This window comes from Arvicanthis niloticus, chromosome 9 (genome assembly GCF_011762505.2).
Source record: "Arvicanthis niloticus isolate mArvNil1 chromosome 9, mArvNil1.pat.X, whole genome shotgun sequence".
Classification (NCBI taxonomy): Eukaryota; Metazoa; Chordata; class Mammalia; order Rodentia; family Muridae; genus Arvicanthis; species Arvicanthis niloticus.
Window position 1 is genome coordinate 60,085,279 of NC_047666.1, and position 20,566 is coordinate 60,105,844.

Below are 20,566 nucleotides of genomic sequence, written 5' to 3' on the forward strand. Positions count from 1 at the left end.
GGTAATTGTCACACAGTCATAGCATAGCCACCTACTGCAAAGATTTACTGGACATTAGGACTGAGAAAATCTGCTCAAACTGTGGCCTTGATCCTTTACCAACACCATCCACAGCTCCTCTGGCACCTTTCCTGAGACTGTTGAAATTTATTTGAGTTGTTCTTAGGCAACCACTGAACACAGTGACATTGACAGCAAATATTCTAGGTTGGTATTCATAAACCTTGGGCAAAGCATTCTGTTCACACAAAGGACTCATAAATAAGCTGCTGTAGATTGAAGGACTCTGAACACTGTGATAAAAAGGAGGACACCATAAGCCCTGTCCTCCTGACCTCTTACCACACCATGTGGAAGGACAGACAGGCTCAGCTGTGCCTTTTTTCAGTTCTTCTTACCTTCCTGCCTTCTTCTTCCTTGCTCAATGGAGACCCGTGAGTACCTCCAAGGCCCTCTTCCATATCGTCCTTCCTCCAATCAAAATGCTATCCCTTTCCTTTCAGACCTTTCCCCTGAAAACCTCCCTAAGTTCTTTTTGCTTTTTAATTAAGAAATAACTGTATATAAGTTCTCTAACTTTAGTATTACATGATTCTAGGTAATCTCTTTTTCCCAGTGTGTCTTAACTGAGGTGCGATGTGATTTGGAATAGTGTACCCCTTATTAGTGAACCAGCAGTATCTCAAATCCCAATGGTCAGAGACATTCTTGGGTGTTCAAACTATTTAATCACTTTGAAAATAAACATTTAAATTGCTGGCATTCTTGGTTGGAAATGTGCAGCCAATGGTTTAACCTTGAGACAGATAAGACTTCAGGCACATCAGAACCTGTGGATGTTTGTGTGCTAAAACAATATTCCTATTAGGATCAAAGACCTTGAATTAAACTACCAGTAAAATTTGTTATTTGATGTCCAAAATAACCATATAATTAAGATTATATTGCTGAGTGTGTGTTTTTTTGTATCTGTTCTGAAAATAGATTTAATGTGGCAAAAATAAAAAGCAAGCTAGTGATATTTTTGCATACTGTGATATAGAGTTGACAGGCTAGATTTTGGGGAACAAAAATCTCTAATTCAAGGAAGAGGTAGAGAATGATTCCTACAGAAGCCTTTGGCACTTGCTCAAGTGAAACACAGGTGAATCATGCAAGTTTGAATTTCACAGTCACATTGTAACTCTTAGATTGAAGAGTACCCAAAAACAAAAACAGAGTAATGAGTTATGTTTTTAAGAATTTTTAAATGGTAATGAAAACCAATCATGATAAATTTTTATGAAAAGAATAATTATTCCTCCCACATATCCATTTAAAAAAATAAAACCGTTCTAGACCTTGAGTGCTTGCTGCTTAGTGAAGTGAGAACATACCATTTGAACCTGCCTTGGCAGTTATCACTGCGGAAGCTGATGATTGATGAGCTAATTGTCTTGCCACCCTGCTCTGTGGCAAAATGTGACAGCTGCCACAGTGTCATCCTGCCATCTCAGGCTGTGAAAACTTGAGTGATAACGGTTACTGTGATGAAATTCCAGTTATAGACAATGAGATCTGCCATCAGCTGGCCAGAACTCCTTCCTTTCCAGGAAGTATATGGTGCTGGCCCCTTCCCAGCTCTACACTGAGACCCCTGAGAAAATCTGCCTTCATCTCTACCATCTGAATGAGACAGTGACTGTCACAGCTTCCTTGATATCTCGGTGGGGAAGGAGACAGCTGTTTGACGATCTTACAGTTGACAAGGACTTGTTCCACTGTGTTTCCTTCATTGTGAGTACTAGATACTTGTCCTGGTTTGTTTTATGTACTTATGAACATGTATGTGAATATGTATGTATCATATCCATACATACTTCTAGAAAAGGTTAATCTAGAATCATATTTCTGAACTCAAAACAATAGAAATTTAGAACATTTCCCCAATAAACAAATACCTTAGATCATATCACCCCAAAATGAGAAGAGTCAATACTTGTGCATATGCTACTTTCCCACTGAATTCCCTCAAAAAAGCCCACTGCACAGAGAAAGAAACGGCTCTCCATTCAGAGTACTTCCTGCTAGTGAGTTAATAAACTTTGAAACAGCTCTCCAGCTAATTAGGACCACATCTCCTATGTGTGATCCTGAGATTAAGTGCTGGGTTTCTTCTTCAGAACCTGTCCTCCAGACACACTTCCTACCACCATTAATACATTACCTTTCTCTCTGTCTCAGCTTCATAGTTAGAGCTAATTTTCTTTTATTTCTTAGAGATAATTCTTAATAACATTCTATTTACCCCCTAAAAATGACTGTGTTGCTGTTACTCACATAAACTGGCATTGACTTACACAAAAAGTTGTGTTTTCTTTTCATCCTTTTTTCCCCTCACACAGTATTTCCATCCATATAACACTTAAACAGAAACTGATGGACCATTCATCTTTGCTGTGAGGTTGAAGGAGAGAAAGTTAATGAGGTGATCTAAGAAGTGCAGAGAGTCAGATTGTGAAGGTTCTCGTGTTCTCAGATCCCTAGATTGTCCTCTTCTGAAGGGGAGGAGTCTCTTGACATCAACATCAAAGGGCCAACACATAAATTCAACAAAAGGAATACCGTGCTGGTGAAGAACAAAGAAAGTGTTGTCTTCATCCAAACAGATAAGCCTGTGTACAAGCCAGGACAGACAGGTATGAAGCTCCATAGTGGGCAAAGGAATTAAGACAGCATCCTAAACATGGCACGAAGAAGGCCTTGGTGTTTTGAACCTCATTATAAAATTTTCTCTCTCTCTCTTTTCAGTTAAATTTCGGGTTGTATCTATGGATAAAAATCTACACCCCCTGAATGAGTTGGTGAGTCTTCTATCTATAGGTATTGGTGGGTTCTTCAGGACAAAATGTCAATGCAATATGCTAATTTCTAGCCCCTTTTCAAGCACTGCAGAGAAGCTTTCCTCATTTAATCTGAGTATATTTGTCTGTGAATATAAGAACAAATTATTAAGAAGAAAACTTGGCACTATGACAATTTAGCTAAACAAAAGCATCCCCTGACTCCTGATCCCTTGGGCTTAAGGCTTCCTCAGGCATGTGTTGTTGACTGGGTTTTTAATACCTGGTATGAACTCCATCTTGCAAGATTCAATTAATCAGAGATCAGTTGGTTGCCATCATAAAAGTTATGCCACTATTGCATAGGCACATTTTACCTAGCAGGTCAATATTACACATCATACAGTTCTCATACAGCTGGATGAGACCATTGAGGTCTCCTCTCCTGCAGCAATGGAGAAGGCTTGGCTGCAAGGGAGGAAGCCACAGTACCAGCTTCATTTCTCTACACCCTTTACCTAAGGTGTGTGGTGTCTTCCACAATAGAATATTATCAACTAGTTATTGCAGGCAATCAAGAAGAGTGACATGCACTATTGTTTGGAGGTCTCTAGGACCTCCCTGACAAACACCTCATTGAAGAAGTATCTCATGTCTAGTACTGAGAACATTGTTTAATGACATTGGACCTTCAGGTACAACATTATCTAGATATGCAGGGTATCTTCCTACATGCTCTCTTTTTAACAAATGTTTCTTAATCTGTGTATAAAGTAATAAGTTTCCACATGGCTTTTTGAAAGATGCTTAGTGTTAGTTAACCCTCCCACCCTCCCATCTCACCTCTCCCACCCTACCCTCTCACATTTCCCACCTTCTCCTCCTCCCTTTCCCATGATCCCCTCTCCCCCCTCCACAGTCCCCTCCCAGCTCTCCCACACCACACACTGATTCCTGTTTCAACTTTCTGTATGTCCCCCAGTCCACTGTGCATTCATGTCACCTACATCATGCTATCTCCCCTATGTGAGGAATTCCCCCTCAGGTGACCTTCTTCTGGTTTCCTTGCTTCCATGGGTACTCCAGATTATACACATATATATTTGAAGTGTGGAGCCACATTTGAGAAAGGGCACACAACCGTTCTCTCTCTGAGCCTGCCTTATCTGTGTAACTTTTTTAAGTTTTATCTATTTGCCTGCAGGTTTTGTGATTATGTTTTTATAGGTAAATAAAATTCCATTTTGAACACCTGTACCATATTTTCATCATCCATTTCATGGCTTCTTTTCCTTACCTTTAGAAATGAGTTCGATATCACTAAAATTCCCTTACAACTGACATTGCTTGCTCCCTTATTCTCTGCTAGAAGTGGCTGTGACTTCTTTAAGCTTATGCTCACCTGAAGTAAGCTTGCCTCTTGAAACAGCTCAGTTACTAGAGAACTGTCTGTCTTTACTGCATACACTTCTTCTGATTGATCAGAAACACTTCACCCACCAAAGCTCTGAACATGACCCCTTGCCCTGGTCAGCAACAACTCTCCTCTGAAGCAAGAGCAGCTACTGAGCCCTTTCTTGATATTTCTTAGGCAGAGTTAGGCACTGATTTATTCTGTTGAACTGTGCTCAGGAGGTAAATATTGACTACACAAGCTGATCCCTTTGTAGCTCATCAGACAAGAAATGGGAAGACACTGCCTGAGGTACAGTGGGTGTATATGGCTTGCCCAGGACACTCCCAAGTTATACATTTTGAGTGGATATATTTAACACTAGTAACCACACTTCTCACTAAAATTGTTTTTGATTTGAACATTAAATTTTTTAATCTCCATACTGTAAAGCCTCAGGGCGGGTCTCCCAGAACAGCAGAGAAATCCTGCAGATGATGTCCCTCAAAGTTCTGTTTGTGATTCCCTGTCCATTGAGTGATTCCTAGGACGCAGAGAGTTCTAGAAAATATATGTAAAAGTTCTCTATGGTAGTGAATTGGCTTACAATTGACTTTGTTATTAGATATTAAGTTCATCACATTTTGGCTGAAAACACATCCTATGGTCTATTCTATAAATCTATTGAATTTTCTGTGTGTGTGAAATTTCTAAATCAGTGGTTCTTATGCTTCCTAATACTGTGATTCTTTAATGCAGTTCCTCATGTGGTGACCCCCAAACCACACTTTTCTTTTATTTTTGTTGCTACTTCATGACTATAATTTTGATAGTTAGGTATTACAATGTAAATATTTTTGGAAACAGGTTGGCCTGCTGTTCTAAACTAACATTGTTTTCCTTCTGTTTCAGTTTCCTCTGGCTTACATTGAGGTAAGAGTATTAAATGTTTCATAATCAGAGAGAAATCAATCTTATGAAAATAACCTGATATTGGAATTTTATTAACTGGTTTGTTATTTTCCAGTTCACCTTTATTTCTTCCTTCCCAGAAAGAATATGACCAAGCTCCCAAATGCTTCCATCACCAACACAGTGATTCTAGATGCACTGCTGACTTAATACTTTATTGACTTAGAAAATTTACAACCTCTTTCACAGGATCCAAAAGCGAACCGAATTATACAGTGGCAGGATATTAAGACGGAGAATGGGCTTAAGCAAATGTCCTTCAGCCTGGCAGCAGAGCCCATTCAGGGCCCTTACAAGATAGTGATGCAGAAACAGTCAGGACGGAAGGAAGAGCACTCCTTCACTGTGATGGAATTTGGTATGGATTGGAAATGCCAAAAAGAGAGGGTGGGTGTCATAAGTTTCTGGTTACCATAGGATAAATTATTTTAAACAAACAGAGTTCCAAATGCAAAAGGCTGGGTTTTATCTGACCCCAGCTAAGGTTATCCATGTAGCAACATGGGACTTCCAAAAAGTTCTAGGGTTTTTCTGAAGCAAATTAGTTGTTTGTTGTTTGTTTTTCCTATTTAAGTAGATGCCCCTGTGATTTTCAGGAAGTGACATAATGTATAACCACTCAACATTCTAACGTTATTGTGGGGGGGACATGCCTTAGTAAGGGGAACTCACCATTTCTGGGCAGAGACTGATCATTTAGGCAACTAGACAAGTCACTCGGCACCTGAGTGTTTCCTCTCTCTCCCCATAGTGCTTCCTAGATTTGATGTCGACGTGACAGTCCCAAATGTCATCTCTCTGCATGATGAAATATTCAATGTGACTGTATGTGCAAAGTGAGTTACCTGCTTCTGTCCTTCTATCCTTAAGAATGTACTTGGACACAGAAAACCCCTAGAATACTGTATCACTGAAGCATATGTACAAATGCTACAGTTGTGTCCTTTTCCCACTAGTATACTTCCCCTGTGGTGTTCCTGTGTCCCTTACTCTGCATAGATTACTGCGCAATCATTCAATGCATACATTGCTGATATCGATGGGTAAAATCAATTGTGTGAGGAAGTTCCTGCCTCTAGAAACAGGAAGGGACCTAATAAGATCCACTGACCCATGTAAAGAGAACACAGGCACTCAATCTAGGCATCTCACTGTCCTCTCATGGGCTGACAGAAAGAGCAGAGAAACAAGAGCTCCCAGTCTGTCTCCAGAGCAAACCACTGCCACCCAAGGTTAACCTTCAGACATCTCAGTCTTCCGCTTGCATTTCTGTGTCTGTTAAATGAGGACATTGTACTACCACTAGAATTTCTGTTGAAGTCTAGAACCATAGGAGAAGGGACTTCCAATATGTGCATGAATGACAAAGAAGACACACACCTCAGCTCATAGTTGCTACTCCTTACAGTGGACAGGCTCAAAAACTAAAAAATGATAGAACAAAGGCAAAGGATTAAGGAGGTTTGTTAGAATAGCTCTGAGTCCTTTCCCACACTCCCCATTCATCTCAGCCCCATCATGTAGTAGCTGGGGATCCTGGTTTGGTTACTTAATCTTTTTCAGAACCACAAAAGGGACAAAACCATGTCTTCAATAGGTTCTTAATAGGGCTAAATTTTTTATTATTAATTAATTAATTAATTAATTAATTAATTTACATCACAAATTCTTAACATATACAGTTAGAAAGTATCAGTAGGTAATAATAATGGGCCATGCTTGTATCATTATAAAACTACACAGAATCAGTGAGAAGTCAGTGGGTGTCTGCTTTAGAAAGACCCTTGGTCTCTGTGAATTTATCTTGTGTCTTGTGACAGATATACCTATGGGAAGCCTGTCCCGGGAACTGTAGTGATATTCATGCGCCATGAACAACAACTATCTGGCTCTGAGACTGATTTTGCAAATGGTTTTTTCCTCCCCCTGGTGAGTGAATCAGTTCTAAGGCCTGTTTTAAATATCCAAGATTAACTAACAGAAAGGCAAACAGCAAATATGAGAGGAAATGAGTACCCAGACATTGAAGGAGGATGTCTGGGACCTTGAGCTGTAGCTCAGGAATGGAACACTAGCCAGGCATGTGCACAATCTCCAGAAGCCCCTCAATGACAGAAGTGATAAACCTGAGACCCACTACTATTAAAGGCATATTTCAATAACTTTCCTTGGCCACCAAATTTATTTTGAGTATATATTCATCGTACAAAATAGTATGTTTATGATATTTTCAGACATGAGTGTCATATATTTTAACCACATTCCCCTGTACCACTGCTGCCTCTGCTCCCTTAGGACCTCACTTTTATGTGTCCTTCTCCTTTTCCTATGTAGCCCCCACTACTTTTGTGCCTTATAGACTATCCTTTGAAGGTGTATTTCAATTTGCACGTATAAAGTGTAAGTAAGTTAAATAGGCTTTGTTACTATATATTCATTCAAGTGTGTCATGAACTTGATTCCCTCCTTCATTATGTACCTTTTTCTTTTCATCCCTCCTCCCACCAGACCCTTTCTCCTCCCAAATGGAACAACTTCTGTTTTGCTGTCTTTTGCTTCTCTTTTGTTTTATCCCATATGACAGAAAACATGCACTGTTGTGTTAGAGTCTGGTATATTTTGCAGAAAGTGATACTATCCATACCCATAATATTCTCCTATTTGGTTTTGATTATCAATTTATCAGCTGGTGGACTCACTTGGCTGTAACTCACATAAATAACAAGCCATGAATGGGAACACGTTTTCATATGCTGATATAGAATCCATTTGTAGATTCCTGACAGCTGAGCATATGGTACCTCGACCTTCCATTTTCTGAGGAGCTTCTATACTGATATGGGTAGTGGTTGTACCAGGTTGTAATCTCACCCACAACTTATGAAATGTTTAGGACATGAGGCCTTTGTGCTCACAGATAAGCATTAGAGAAAACAGGAATATTAAACACACAAGCTTGTCTTTGTGTTTCTGTCAACAGAGGAGACAAGGCCACACCTGAATCTATTCCAGACTCTTTCTTTCTAGACTTGTATCTTGATTAGCTTCTCAGGCAATAAAACCCATCATTATGGGAGATGTCATTTGTACTTTCCAACAGCCTGTGTGACCTGTATGTTATCTGTAGGGCCAAGTGACTCCTGATTCCCACAGACTTTTATATCTATCTCAGGCATTCTCAACAGCTATTGGTTCCCTGTAGCTCTTGATCTAGGAGTGGGGCTTTGTGAAATTTCCCCTTTCCACCACATTAGCAGGATAACTTGCTTTACCATTGTTTAAGTCTTGTTCAGACAACCACATTGTTGGGTGTCTTGTCCCTGTTGTGTCTGAAAGACACTATTTTTGCAACAGGCTTTCTGATCTTTTACAACCTTTCCGACCCTTGTCCTATGATTTTTTCTAATCCTTCGATGTAGGGGTTATGTTGGAGATGTATTGTTGGGGTTGGGCAATCCTAGGCAGTTCTCTGCATTTTCATAGGTTGTGGATCTCTATAAAGGTCTCTGTCTTATGAAAAATAAGATTCTTTGATGAAGTGAGAGCCACATGCATCTGTAAGAATAAGGGTAAAACTTGGGGTGCAGTAATGAACTGTATTGATTAAGGAAAATGGCAGTACTAGGTTTCCCTCTATAGAATCTATGTGACTTTTGAAGTTATCCATTTCTTCTTAGTTTAACATTTGTGTTTTGGATGCATGTAAAAATCTGTCCACTTGTTTTAAGTTTTAGAAATTAATTTGGTACATATCTTTGAACTATTCACTTACAATATTCCAAGTCTCTTTAATGTCTGTGTAATGTTACCCTCCACATTCCTGATTATAAATTTGGGTCATTTACTTTCTTTCTTTTGGTTAATTGTGCCAAAGATTGGTCTTGATTTTATCTTCCTAAATAACCGTCTCTTAGACTCATTTTTTGTATTCTTTATTTCTTCTCCATTAGTTTCTGCTCTGGTTTTTATTATTTCTTCCTCTCTGCTGATAGAGTTTGGATTAGTCTTTCTTTTTTCTGAATCCTTGATTTATATCACAGTGTCATTTATTTGTGTTATATCTCTTCTTTATTTTCAGCAGAACTCAGAACTAGTTATGTCTCTCTCGCATTGAATATCTTCCAAAGGCTTTTGTGTCATGCTATTACTTTCATTTAAATCCAGGATTTTTTTTCTCTCTGAGTTCTTATTTGATTCATTCATTATTAGGTAGGGTATTGTTTGATTTTCATGGATTTATGTAATTTCTATAAATCCTTGTGCTGTTGATTTTAAGCTTTATTGCATTGTGATCAGATAGGGTGCACTGGGTTATTTCAGTTTTTCTGTATTTGTTCAGATTTGGTTGGTGTCTTGCTTTGTCATCCATTTTAGAGAAACTTCCATTCACTACTACAAAGAATAAATATTCTTTGGTGTTTCAGTGGAATGTTCTACAAATATCCATTAGTTCCAAGTGATAAATTGATGTCTTTACTTCTGATGATTCTGTGTTTATTTTTTTCAAATGTCCTATTGGAGAAACTAGGGTGCAGAAATCAACTCTAGCCACTGAGTTGGGCTTCAACAGTGTCTTGAAATCAAGTGGTATGCTTTTTATGAAAGTGAGTGTGTTAGAGCTTGGTTCATAACTGTAGTGTCTTCTCAGTTAATTGTTCTCTTTATCAGAATAAAGTGTCCTTCTTTATCTCATCTAATCAATTTTTGCTTCAAAACAGTTTGGTCAAATATTATAATGGTAATGCCTGCTTGCTTTCTGGTCATTTGCTTTAAATACTTTTCCAATTCCTTCACTCTGAGGTATCTACCTTTGAAGAGAAAATGAGTTTCTTGAAAACAACAAAATGACTGATTTTCTTTCTTAACCCATTCAACTATCCTATGTCTTTTGATTGGAGAGTTGAGGCCATTAATATTTAAAGTTGTCATTGAAAAGTGCATGTTGATTGCTGTAATTTTAGTTTTGGTACTATTTGTGTTCAATCTTACTTTATGTTTCAGCAATTGTAGTTTCATTTGTTTTCTTTCTATAGCCTGTTAGCTTTGCTTTCTCCTCTCTTCAGTCCAAAGTATTGATTTTAGTATTCTCTGTAGAACTGGTATGGTGGACATGGTGGAATTTTATAGTGTGTTTACAATTTTGTCAGTTTTAGGAACTTCTTGAGCCTTTTAAGTTTATGCCCTGAGTTTTATAAGGCTTGTATATGTCTTGAGTCTAAGAACACCTCCTTCCAGACGGACTATTTAAATTTAGATGAAATTTCTACACAATGCCGTGAGAATTATTAATTTTTGGCCAATTGATCAATTAATGAGTGTGTAGCAGTAAAGTCACCCATTATTATTGTACCTGGACCTGTCTATTCTTTGTTTAGTACTATGTCTTTTCTGAAATGTGATGCATTAACATCTTTACTCAATATTCTCTTTTTTCTTTTTGATTTACTCCTTTCACTAATAGGTAGTGACTTTTTTATTTCTTATAACTACATTTGTAGTGGTCTATTTCATCATATATGCGTGTTGATATTTCTGTTTCTTCTCATCTTGGATTTCCTTGATCTATCCCTTCCTAGCCTTTCAGTGTGTGTGTGTGTGTGTGTGTGTGTGTGTGTGTGTATTGGTGCTTGCATGCGGTTTTTTTTAGTCTAATTAGCTAGGCTTTGTCTTTTTTTTTTTAATTTGGCCTTGATGCATGCTTTATTTTTATCAATCATACAAATAATTTTCTATAATATCACAAGGCAAACCAAGTGCCCGAGTGGGTTCAAAGTTCGTATAGTATATCCTTGTGCCTTCTGGCTATACATCTTGCAGGTGAGCCTTTGTCCACATCACCAGTGGGGTCTCAGAGATGACAGGGTGACAAGGTAGTGTGGGAAAATCCTCCTAGGCTTCTAGGAAATTTCACTCCTCTTTTCCTATTCAATGGTCTCTTTGGTTGGCAGGGTGTTCTTTTCATGCATTTCGGTTTTCTTCAGATTGGACTTATTGAAGTTGGCAATTTCTCCCACACCTGGCTTGTCTACCATTTTCTTACAACTCAAGTCTCATTCTAAGTTGGTGCTCCAGGTGCTCCCACTCACATTCTGCAGCAAGAGACCTACTCTGTATCTCTTAATTAAAGTGTTAAAAATCATTTATACTTTGGATTATTGTTGATGATTATGTGTTTATTCTTATGAGTTTATTGGATGTTCTGGTTGGTTCATGTACTATTTATCTTTTATTAACCATCACATCTGTTGCTTATTTTCTCAGTCTTGTTCTGAATTGATAGCATTCATATAATCATCTGCTTGTTTAAATTCTCTTTGAGGTCACTAGTCATTTCCAAAACTAGACTACTGGATTATTAGTCCAACATTATGACAATTTGTGTATCCTAGGACGCAGTTAGTGAAGAGCTATACACTTTTGTACATGTCATACTTGCATGTTTGGTCACATATCCTCTGTTTCTTTTTCTTTAATTAAGTTATTTATTCACTTTATATCCTGTCCACAGCTTCCCCTCCCTTCTCTCTTCCCAGTCCCTCTTTCTCACCTCCTCTCATCCCATCCACCTACCCCTCCTCCCTTCCTTTCAGAAAAGGGAAGGCCTCCCATGGATTTCAACCAGCTTTAGCATATCAAGTTGCAGTAAGACTGGGGACATCTTCTATGAAGGCTGGACAGATGAGGCAGCCCAGAAAGGGGAAAGGGATCCAGACAAACTGACATAATAGCAGAAAACCAAAGTTGTTACAGCAATGCGATTTCAATGAAATAATGTATACTACTATGCCAACAATAATTGTAACAATGAAAATGGAGGGGAAGTAAGCTGTGAAGCCAATATTTAATTAAGAACGAAATACTGATTCTGGTGACCTTTCACTCTTCAGAATAATGTCAAGTCTTTCTTAAGAAGACTTTTCTCACTCACAGAACAACATTCTGGCAGCTTCTAAGCACCATCTCACTCTGGAAATGGACCTCACTTTACTTACTGCCACTAAGTACCAAGCCAACAGTTTCATGCCTGCTGGTAAAATGTAGCATTGACCTACATCCATGCCTGTGGTTGCTATTTTAATATTAGAAAGTAATTATTAAATCCTAATGGCATGCAAGTTAAGTGCTCCATACATTATAATTGAGAGTTTATCTAATACTCCTTAGTACATATCACTTAATGTTTAATAGATAATCACTATTTTTATAGATGACTAAGCAAGGCAGCATTGAAACTAGTCAGGATCATGGCACACAGCAACCCAGTCTTTGAGCTGAGTTCTATGCTTATAACCGGAACACCATGCACTAAGTGCTCATTTTTCTGAATGAAGTCCTCATGTGTGTGTTTGAGTAGACCATCAGTCTGACAGTATGCCATGTTACCTTGCCTATCTCACACAGAAGCTAGACAACAATGGCTGCAGAACAAAAGAAGTGAACATCAGGAGTCTCCAATCACACAGAACAAACAAAAGATATTGCAGTTTGGAGCTCTATCATGTGAAGGCTACTGTTACAGAAGAAGTGACAGGTATGTGAGTAACCAAAGAACATAGAAGATGAAGCTCTCAAAACTGACACTTTCTCACATTGAGATGGTGACTCAAAGGATGCAGAAAGCAAGCAACTCTCTTTAATCGCTTGGGCTTTCAAGGTTGTCACTAATTTCTTCTTCAGGATTGCAGTACAGTGGATCCAAAACAAGTGAAATTGAAAGAAGCACAAGCAAGATCATATTTCTGAAAGCAGATTCACACTTCAGACGTGGGATTCCATTCTTTGTGAAAGTAAGGTGCATTTTGATTCACAGATGGTCAAGCTGTAAGGTGGTACCTCAACCCAGGCCATTCTGCTTGATGTTAAAGGTGTCTGACATCATTGGTTGCAACACAAGAAGTTCAGCTTAGCGGTGGAGTTTGTACATCACATGCAATTCCAAAAACTAAACTGAAGACTTAGAAAGGTTATCAAGAGGCTCCAAATCTAAAACACATGCAGCAAAGTTTTTATTGATAACTACTGTGCCTTAAACCCCAAAATGTCACTGTGTTTCAATAGTCAAGCAACATGTGCTACATATCCAAACAAATCCACAATCCACACAAGTTGTTCTTGTGATTGTGTCAGAACATCTACTTCCTGTAGTTTACCCAATGAATTTGTTGATGGTTTCTAATGAATAATAGGGAAGTTGAAAGCATCTGTTATGAAGTTAAGAATATGGTATGGGGAGAACAACAATACCAACCAACCAGAGCTCCCAAGGTCTAAACGACCAGCCTGGGAACACACATGGAGGGATCCATTGCTACAGCACTATATGTGGTGGAGGATGGCCTTGTCGGGCATTGGTGTGAGAGGAGGCCCTTGGACCAGTGAAGACTGGATGCTCCAGTGTGAAGGAATGCAAGGGAGGGGAGGTGGGAGTGGATGAGTGGGGTTCCAACCCCATAGAAGCAGGAGAAGGGGGATGAGATAGGGAGGTTCTGGGGAAGGGAATGGGGAAAGAGGATAATATCTGAAATGTAAATAAATAAAATATCCAATAAAAAAGAATATTATACCTTCAGATTCTATACTTTCACAGCACAGCCAGTTATGCTGGTATAGATTTTTGAAAACCAGTTTTTGCATGCTGAATTAGTTGATGCATCTTTGGAATCCTTTTTTTCCTACATTTTTTTAATTTATTTTATATTTATTTACATTTCAGATGCCATCCCCTTTCCCTATTTCCCCTCTCTAGAAAGCCCTATCCCATTCCTCCTCCTCCTTTTTGCTTTTATACATTTTTTTAAATGTTAATCAAGGGCTTTATAAGTTTGGTAATGCTCATCCAGAAGTGTAACTCAATACCCAACCTAGATATATAAACTATCTTTGACTGGTGGAGAAACTTGAACATCTGCCTCCATGCCCTCCTCTCATTCTCTCTCTTTCTCTCTCTCAACACCTAGCTTCACCCTTCCTGTTAAAATAAAACTTTTCTCTCAAAATGCAATTAGAGCATAGTTATTCCTAATTGTACCGGTGAGGTACAAAAGATAGTCCTAATACCCAGTCCATCATTTTGTTGACTAACCAGAACCTCTGTCATCTGTCCTAACTAAAGCACTTAGTTTTGAACCTGGCTTTTTTTCTTGGCTTTTGAATGAATGTCAGCTGTGGAATCTTTATATAATGCTGAAACAGGGTTTTGTCTTACATTCTGTGTCGTACTTCCATGCCTAGACTATACTTTTCTCTTTCAATTTAGGTCCGCCTAGTGGATCTCAAAGGAGCTCCTATCCCAAATGAGCAAGTCTTCATCAAAGCACAAGAGATTAGCTACACCAATGCTACTACCACTGATCAGCATGGCCTGGCAAAGTTCTCCATAGATACCAGCGGCATCTCAGACCATTCCCTCAATATCAAAGTAAGTCAGAAATGAGGAGGGCATAAGACACAAGGTGAGGCTTTGCAACAGCATGAACTCAACAATGGCTAGCTTAATGAAACAAAATATTCCATGACAAAGTCTCTTACTTTAGGGCAAAATACAAAATGTTTCTGGTCATTAATAAAAATATGATCATACGTTGTGAACACGTTTTTAACACAATAGTTTTTTTTCATAGTCTCTTTTACCTTATTTATGTTTTAAATATCTCAAGTTAGGATTTCAAGTAAAAAAGTGATTTAAAGTCCATTTTTGACTATTTAGTCAAGGATAGGTGTTGTGTAAACTCAAATTCATTACCTCTGTGTGATACAAACATCTTCACGCCTTGTGTCTTATCTGGGTTGCAGGCGTCTTGAAAGTTGTGGCCATGATTTTTTAGTTTATGTTTCCCACTCATTAAGTATTATATTGATAAGTATGAATATGTTTTAAAAACAATTTAAAACAGCCACTATACTCCCAGTTCCAAGAAATAGAAAATGGAATATACACTGTAAGTTAAACAGTCAAGTTTAAAAATTGAGATAAACTTTATTAGTAAAGTAGCAGAAAAGGAAGTCTGAGAAAAAGAAAAAAGAATTTGTATAGTATACAAGGAATAAAATTTTACAATAAATAATTAGATAGCTATCAAATAAATAATGTACCTTCTGCTGTACCTCTTATTGTTAACAGAACTAGATCAGGACAAATACAAAATTGGTGAAAGGAAGGAAATAATAAATATGCCTGAGAGTAATGATGGGGACCAAAGGGAACAGTAAAAAGGTCCAGTGGAACCAAGGATGATTCTGAAGTCACAGAGATAAGTGAAAGTGATTAGCCTGAATCTAAACTTTCTAAAGAAAGTTAAAACTCAAATTAACAAATTAGAGATAACTATTACAGCACATACTATGAAGTCCATGGGGTTCTTAGAAAATAATCTGAACACTTTCACTCCAATAAATTAAAAAAATCCAGAAGAAACAAATGAATTTTGGGATATTTATATTCTACCAAAAGTGAACCAGGAGAATATAAAAAACCTAACAGATCAGCAATGGGAAATAGAATTGAAGAAATAATTAAAGGGACCCAGTACTAAGAGCTGAGACTGGGAAGAACGCATTGCCAAATTGTACCAAACTTCAAAAATGAAATATTATTGTATAAAGATTCAAAATAAGAAATACCTCCAAAGCTGTTCTATGAATCTAGAATAACCCTGAGACCAAAACTAGATGAGGACACAGTGACAAGAAATCTTCAGACTAATTTACCCAATGGGCATTAAAGGAAAGTCTGGTTTGAAATTCCTCCATGTCAAATTCAACCGCACATTAAACAAATCATGTACCATGATTTAACTGATTTCATAATAAGAATACACAGATGATTTCACATTTGTAAGCTGATAACTGTAAAACAGCATATAAATAAAATCAAGGGTTAAAATCACATGGTCATCTCAGTAGATCCAACAAATAGTCTATATTTAAGACATCAATGACAAATGGTCAAGAAACACATGTGAAGATGCTCAGCACATGAAACTCTCAATAAAATGCAGGCTAACACTATGCTGAAAGTTCATCTCACTCATCAAAATGGCTATCAGGAAAGCAGATGTTGGCAAGGTTATGGGAACAAAGAAACCTATATGCACAGCTGGTGCAAAGGTAAATAGTATGACCATTAAGCTCAGAGCTTCTAGATAATCCCAAAGAGAAACCAGTATACACTACAGGTATGCCACAGTCATATACATGCCCACATGAATGAAAGCTAACATATGTTGGAGACATCTACATCCCATGGCTATCTCAGCAGTTCACAGCACAGCTGGGATATGGAGCCAACTTTAATGCCTATTGGTGGATGAGTGTTTACAGAGAATCTCTTGGTCAATGTATGGAAGCATCACCTGTCAATAAAATGCTGTTGGATAAAATGCCTTAGGTAGGAAACAGAGAGGCGGGAGTTTCTGTAAAGGGAGAATTTCTGGGATAGAGTCATGCATAGGAGATTCACCCCAAACTGAGGAGAGGTAACCCCAGAAAAGAATAAACAGGATATGTGAATTAGGAGCTAACAAGAGGAGCCAAAGTTTTTGGACTAAACACTTATTCACAATAATTCAGCCTCCAAGTCATTGTTTTTGTGAACTTGGGCACAGGTGGAAAAGGCCACCATTACATGAGTGGACAGAGAATATTGGAAGTGTGTGCACATTGACCTTTTACTTAGATATTTATGATAGAGTCATTGTGTCTATAGAGAAAAGAATAGATTTAGAAATTGTCAATTTAAGAAAAAAGTATAAGACAAGAAGAAATCATCCCCCATACGTTCCCCAATATGTAGAATCTAGGGAAAGAACAGGAATGAAAGCAGAGAGGGTCTCTTAAGGAGGGAATCACAGGATTGGGTAGTAGGATGGATGAGTACGCTCAGAGTACATTACATTAATGTATGAAAATGTTTCGGTCAACCCAGTATTTTGCACAGTCATAATGCACTAAAATTTATATATATAAATATTTTTATTAGAGGCACAATAAATGCTTTCTTTTTCTCATAAAAATAGAAAACTTTCCTTTTCTCTCTTCCCTGGTATAAATATTTGCCTCCATTCTGATAATTCAGGGTATTAGACAATAATTCATTTAATAAGATTCCCCTCCCTTTTTTTTTTTTTTTTTTTTTTTTGTTTTGTTTTTTGTTTTTTGTTTTTTGTTTTTCGAGACTCTGCTGTATCACTCTCTAGATCAGGCTGGCCTAGAACTCAGAAATCTGCCTGCCTCTGCCTCCCAAGTGCTGGGATTAAAAGCGTGTGCCACCACCACCCGGGCCCCGTCCATTTTTAATAAGATGTACAACATATTCAATCATTAAATGAGATGGGAAAATATGCTGGTTCATCAGAGAAGAGAGAATCTGCCTGCTAGACAATCTACAGCACAGTAATTTGTTGTTTCTCCAGGTCTATCACAAGGAGGAAAATTCCCATTCCTTTTGCATGGAAGAAAGAAATGCAGAGGCTCAGCATGTGGCCTATGCTGTTTACTCCCCCAGCAAGAGCTACATCTACCTTGACACAGAGACCAGCAGCATCTTGCCCTGCAACCAGATTCACACAGTTCAGGCACATTTTATTCTGAAGGGGGAGAACTTGGGAGTGCTGAGAGAGCTCTTTTTCTACTACCTGGTGAGTTCTGTCTCCACATTGGAGAAAGAAAAAAAAAAAAAGACCTCCTCTCCTGACCATGTCTCTCCTGACACATTGGGTTCTAGGCTCGGTATTTCTGCCTGGAATACAATAGATTCTTCCATTTCTTCTAGCACACTTAGAAGAAAGCCTTGTAAAATATAGATGTAAGCTTGGAAAATACTTTACATTTTAGGTCATGGCCCAAGGCAGCATCATCCAGACTGGAAACCACACTCATCTCATGGAGCCAGGAGAATGTAAGTGTCTCCCACACAGTAACATTTCTCCAACTGAGAGTCCACATGCTCACCAAGGGAATCTTACCACTGAGCAGCTAACAGTGCCATCATGCTTGTGTGTCTCCATAGACACTCTCCACAGTAGGAACTCATAGCTGTGCCGTCCAATGTATGCTCTCACTCATGACCTTTAGGAAAAAGCCTCAGAGTCCCAAACTGAGTATCATTCAACATGGTGAAATATCTATTGTGAATATGTAGCACCTGAATACACACAGTACTCCAAGATACAGTCTACATGAGGAACCTATGCATTCATATACAGATTATCCCCAAGGCAAATGAGTTATCTTAGTGTCTGTCCAAAAACAGTCTGGAGGGTGCCAGCCTTGGTCCCTACCATTCTAGCTACACTGATTTTCATGTATTTGATTCATTTTTATTATTTTTAAATTGTGTGTGAGGTGCATGTGGGTAACTATGTGCATGTCACTACAAGTACTCTCAAAGCCAGAGGCATCAGATCTCCTGGATATCCTGGAGCCAGAATTACAGAGTTCTGAGCACCCTGGTGTGGGTGCTGGGAATCAAACCTGTGTCTTCTAGAAGAGCATCAAGTGATCTTAACTTCTGAACTATCTCTCCTTTCCTTTATTTTTACTTTTAAAGACATTTTATTTATTCTTTGAAAGTAACATATATTTATATGGTGTATTTTAATCATACCCTCTCCCCACTAATCCCCCCTGACTCACCCTTGCCTACCACAAAAGGCCCTTTCCCTGTTTTATGTCTTTTTCTTTCAAGACAGGGTTTTTCTGTATAGCCCTGGCTGTCCTGGAACTCACTCTGTAGACCAGGCTGACCTCAAACTCAGAAATCCGCCTGCCTCTGCCTCCCAAGTGCTGGGATTAAAGGCGTGTGCCACCACTGCCCACCTTCTTTTTTTTTTTTTTTTTTTTTAACCTGTTGAGTTCAGTTAGTGCTACCCATACATGATGAGGTATTGGGCCAGCCCGTGAAACATGGACAATCTACCAAGGGTCACATCACTGGTGAGATCTGACTCTTCCTCCCCTCCACAGCCATCAACTGTCAATAGCTCCTCAGCTAAGAGTGGGTCTTCACAAACCCCTCCCCTTCCATGCTGGAATATTGACTGGCTTGCTGTTGGTAAGGTATTGGGCAGGGAACCATAGCTGCTGTGACTTTGTAAGTGAAGTCACCCTTTCATCTTCTGGTAATATTTGCTCAGCTCTACCAGAATGTGACTCAGTTGTCACTCCCTTAATAAGGCCTCTTGCATTCGCTCCTATTAAGATCCCAAGTTAACAATAATACTTGGTAGTCTCGATGCTCTAACCTTGCCATCCTTTCCTTCCTAAAGAGCATGTACCACATGCAAACACGTGTTCTATACTTTGCATTTTATTATTCATTTCTCTCTATGGCCACATCAACTACATGGAGCACAATTGAAACCATATACTATTTACAGGAATCTCACCCAAATTAGTGACAGTAAAACTCTTCTTTATATTGAATTAAAAACAGGACTTATTAGGAATAATTATGTTATTACTCTAATAGCTTAAAAATAATTATTAATACTGGCTAATAGCAAGTTTTAGATGTAAACCTGCTTGCTCCATACAGTCACAGATATCTTTCAAGTAACTTCTAGAATGATAGGTTTCCCTGTTATTGACCAATTATAAAAAACTATTTAGCTATTTAATAAAATATGCAATTAGTTCTTCAACAGACACTAAGTGGGAATCATAGCACCCAATTTGAGAAGGCTTATGAATCCCCTCAGCTTCATCAGAAACAATAAGAAACACTTCAAAAATGCATAATTTTCTCTCAAGAGATGAAAATACTGTGAACATTGTATTGAAAAAATTTAATACCAACGATATGCTTATTATTGCCAAATGTGGCTTGCTCCTCTGAGATGATTATTAATTTTCAGCTTCCCGAGTACCAAGCTTTCCCTCTCTGTTAGTCTTCCTTTCATCAGAATATTAAATGGGACATAAGCCAAGGTTGTCTCATTCCTTTTTATAACAGGAATATCTAACATGCTGTTTGGGATGCTAAGATGTAAAAGAGATAAGAGGTTAGCATATGTCTAGCTATAAATAACCAAGATAACTTTTGACAGTGAACATCTTGGTGGAAGACATCTTTGTGATATCTTCCTGAGATCATTAGCATGCAGACAACTAACCACAGGACAGGAAGACTGTCTTCCACATAAGGACAGTCCTCCAAATCCCTGTGCTCAGTTATGTGGGTTTTCCTGTCAGTAGTCTGACCCATGACCATCTCTTCCCATTCCCTCCAGCTGCAGTAAAAGGCAGCTTTGCCTTGGAGATCCCTGTGGAGTTCAGCATGGTCCCCGTGGCTAAAATGCTCATCTATGCCATCCTGCCTGATGGAGAAGTGATTGCAGATTCTGCAAGCTTTGAAGTGGAAAAGTGTCTTCGCAACAAAGTG

At 38.4% G+C, this 20,566-nt stretch overlaps 1 protein-coding gene and 1 pseudogene across 3 annotated transcripts in view; one reads left to right on the plus strand and one right to left on the minus strand.

Moving 5' to 3' along the window:
• The first annotated feature begins 217 nt into the window (after positions 1–217).
• LOC117715140 (murinoglobulin-1-like) overlaps positions 218–20,566 on the plus strand; it is a 41,841-nt gene continuing 21,492 nt past the window's right edge. For 2 of the 3 annotated variants that reach the window (XM_076940510.1, XM_076940512.1), the window contains exons 1-14: positions 218–434; positions 1,593–1,776; positions 2,519–2,678; positions 2,791–2,843; positions 5,128–5,148; positions 5,377–5,545; positions 5,939–6,023; positions 7,008–7,116; positions 12,589–12,718; positions 12,865–12,974; positions 14,444–14,605; positions 17,598–17,822; positions 18,019–18,082; positions 20,415–20,563. In XM_076940510.1, the coding sequence (XP_076796625.1) occupies positions 349–434; positions 1,593–1,776; positions 2,519–2,678; positions 2,791–2,843; positions 5,128–5,148; positions 5,377–5,545; positions 5,939–6,023; positions 7,008–7,116; positions 12,589–12,718; positions 12,865–12,974; positions 14,444–14,605; positions 17,598–17,822; positions 18,019–18,082; positions 20,415–20,563 (1,707 nt within the window). In that variant the 5' untranslated portion in view covers positions 218–348. The remainder of the gene's footprint in view (positions 435–1,592; positions 1,777–2,518; positions 2,679–2,790; positions 2,844–5,127; positions 5,149–5,376; positions 5,546–5,938; positions 6,024–7,007; positions 7,117–12,588; positions 12,719–12,864; positions 12,975–14,443; positions 14,606–17,597; positions 17,823–18,018; positions 18,083–20,414; positions 20,564–20,566) is intronic. The other variant, XM_076940511.1, reaches the window with a different exon arrangement.
• On the minus strand, positions 11,102–11,220 carry LOC117715141 (thymosin beta-10 pseudogene; annotated as a pseudogene).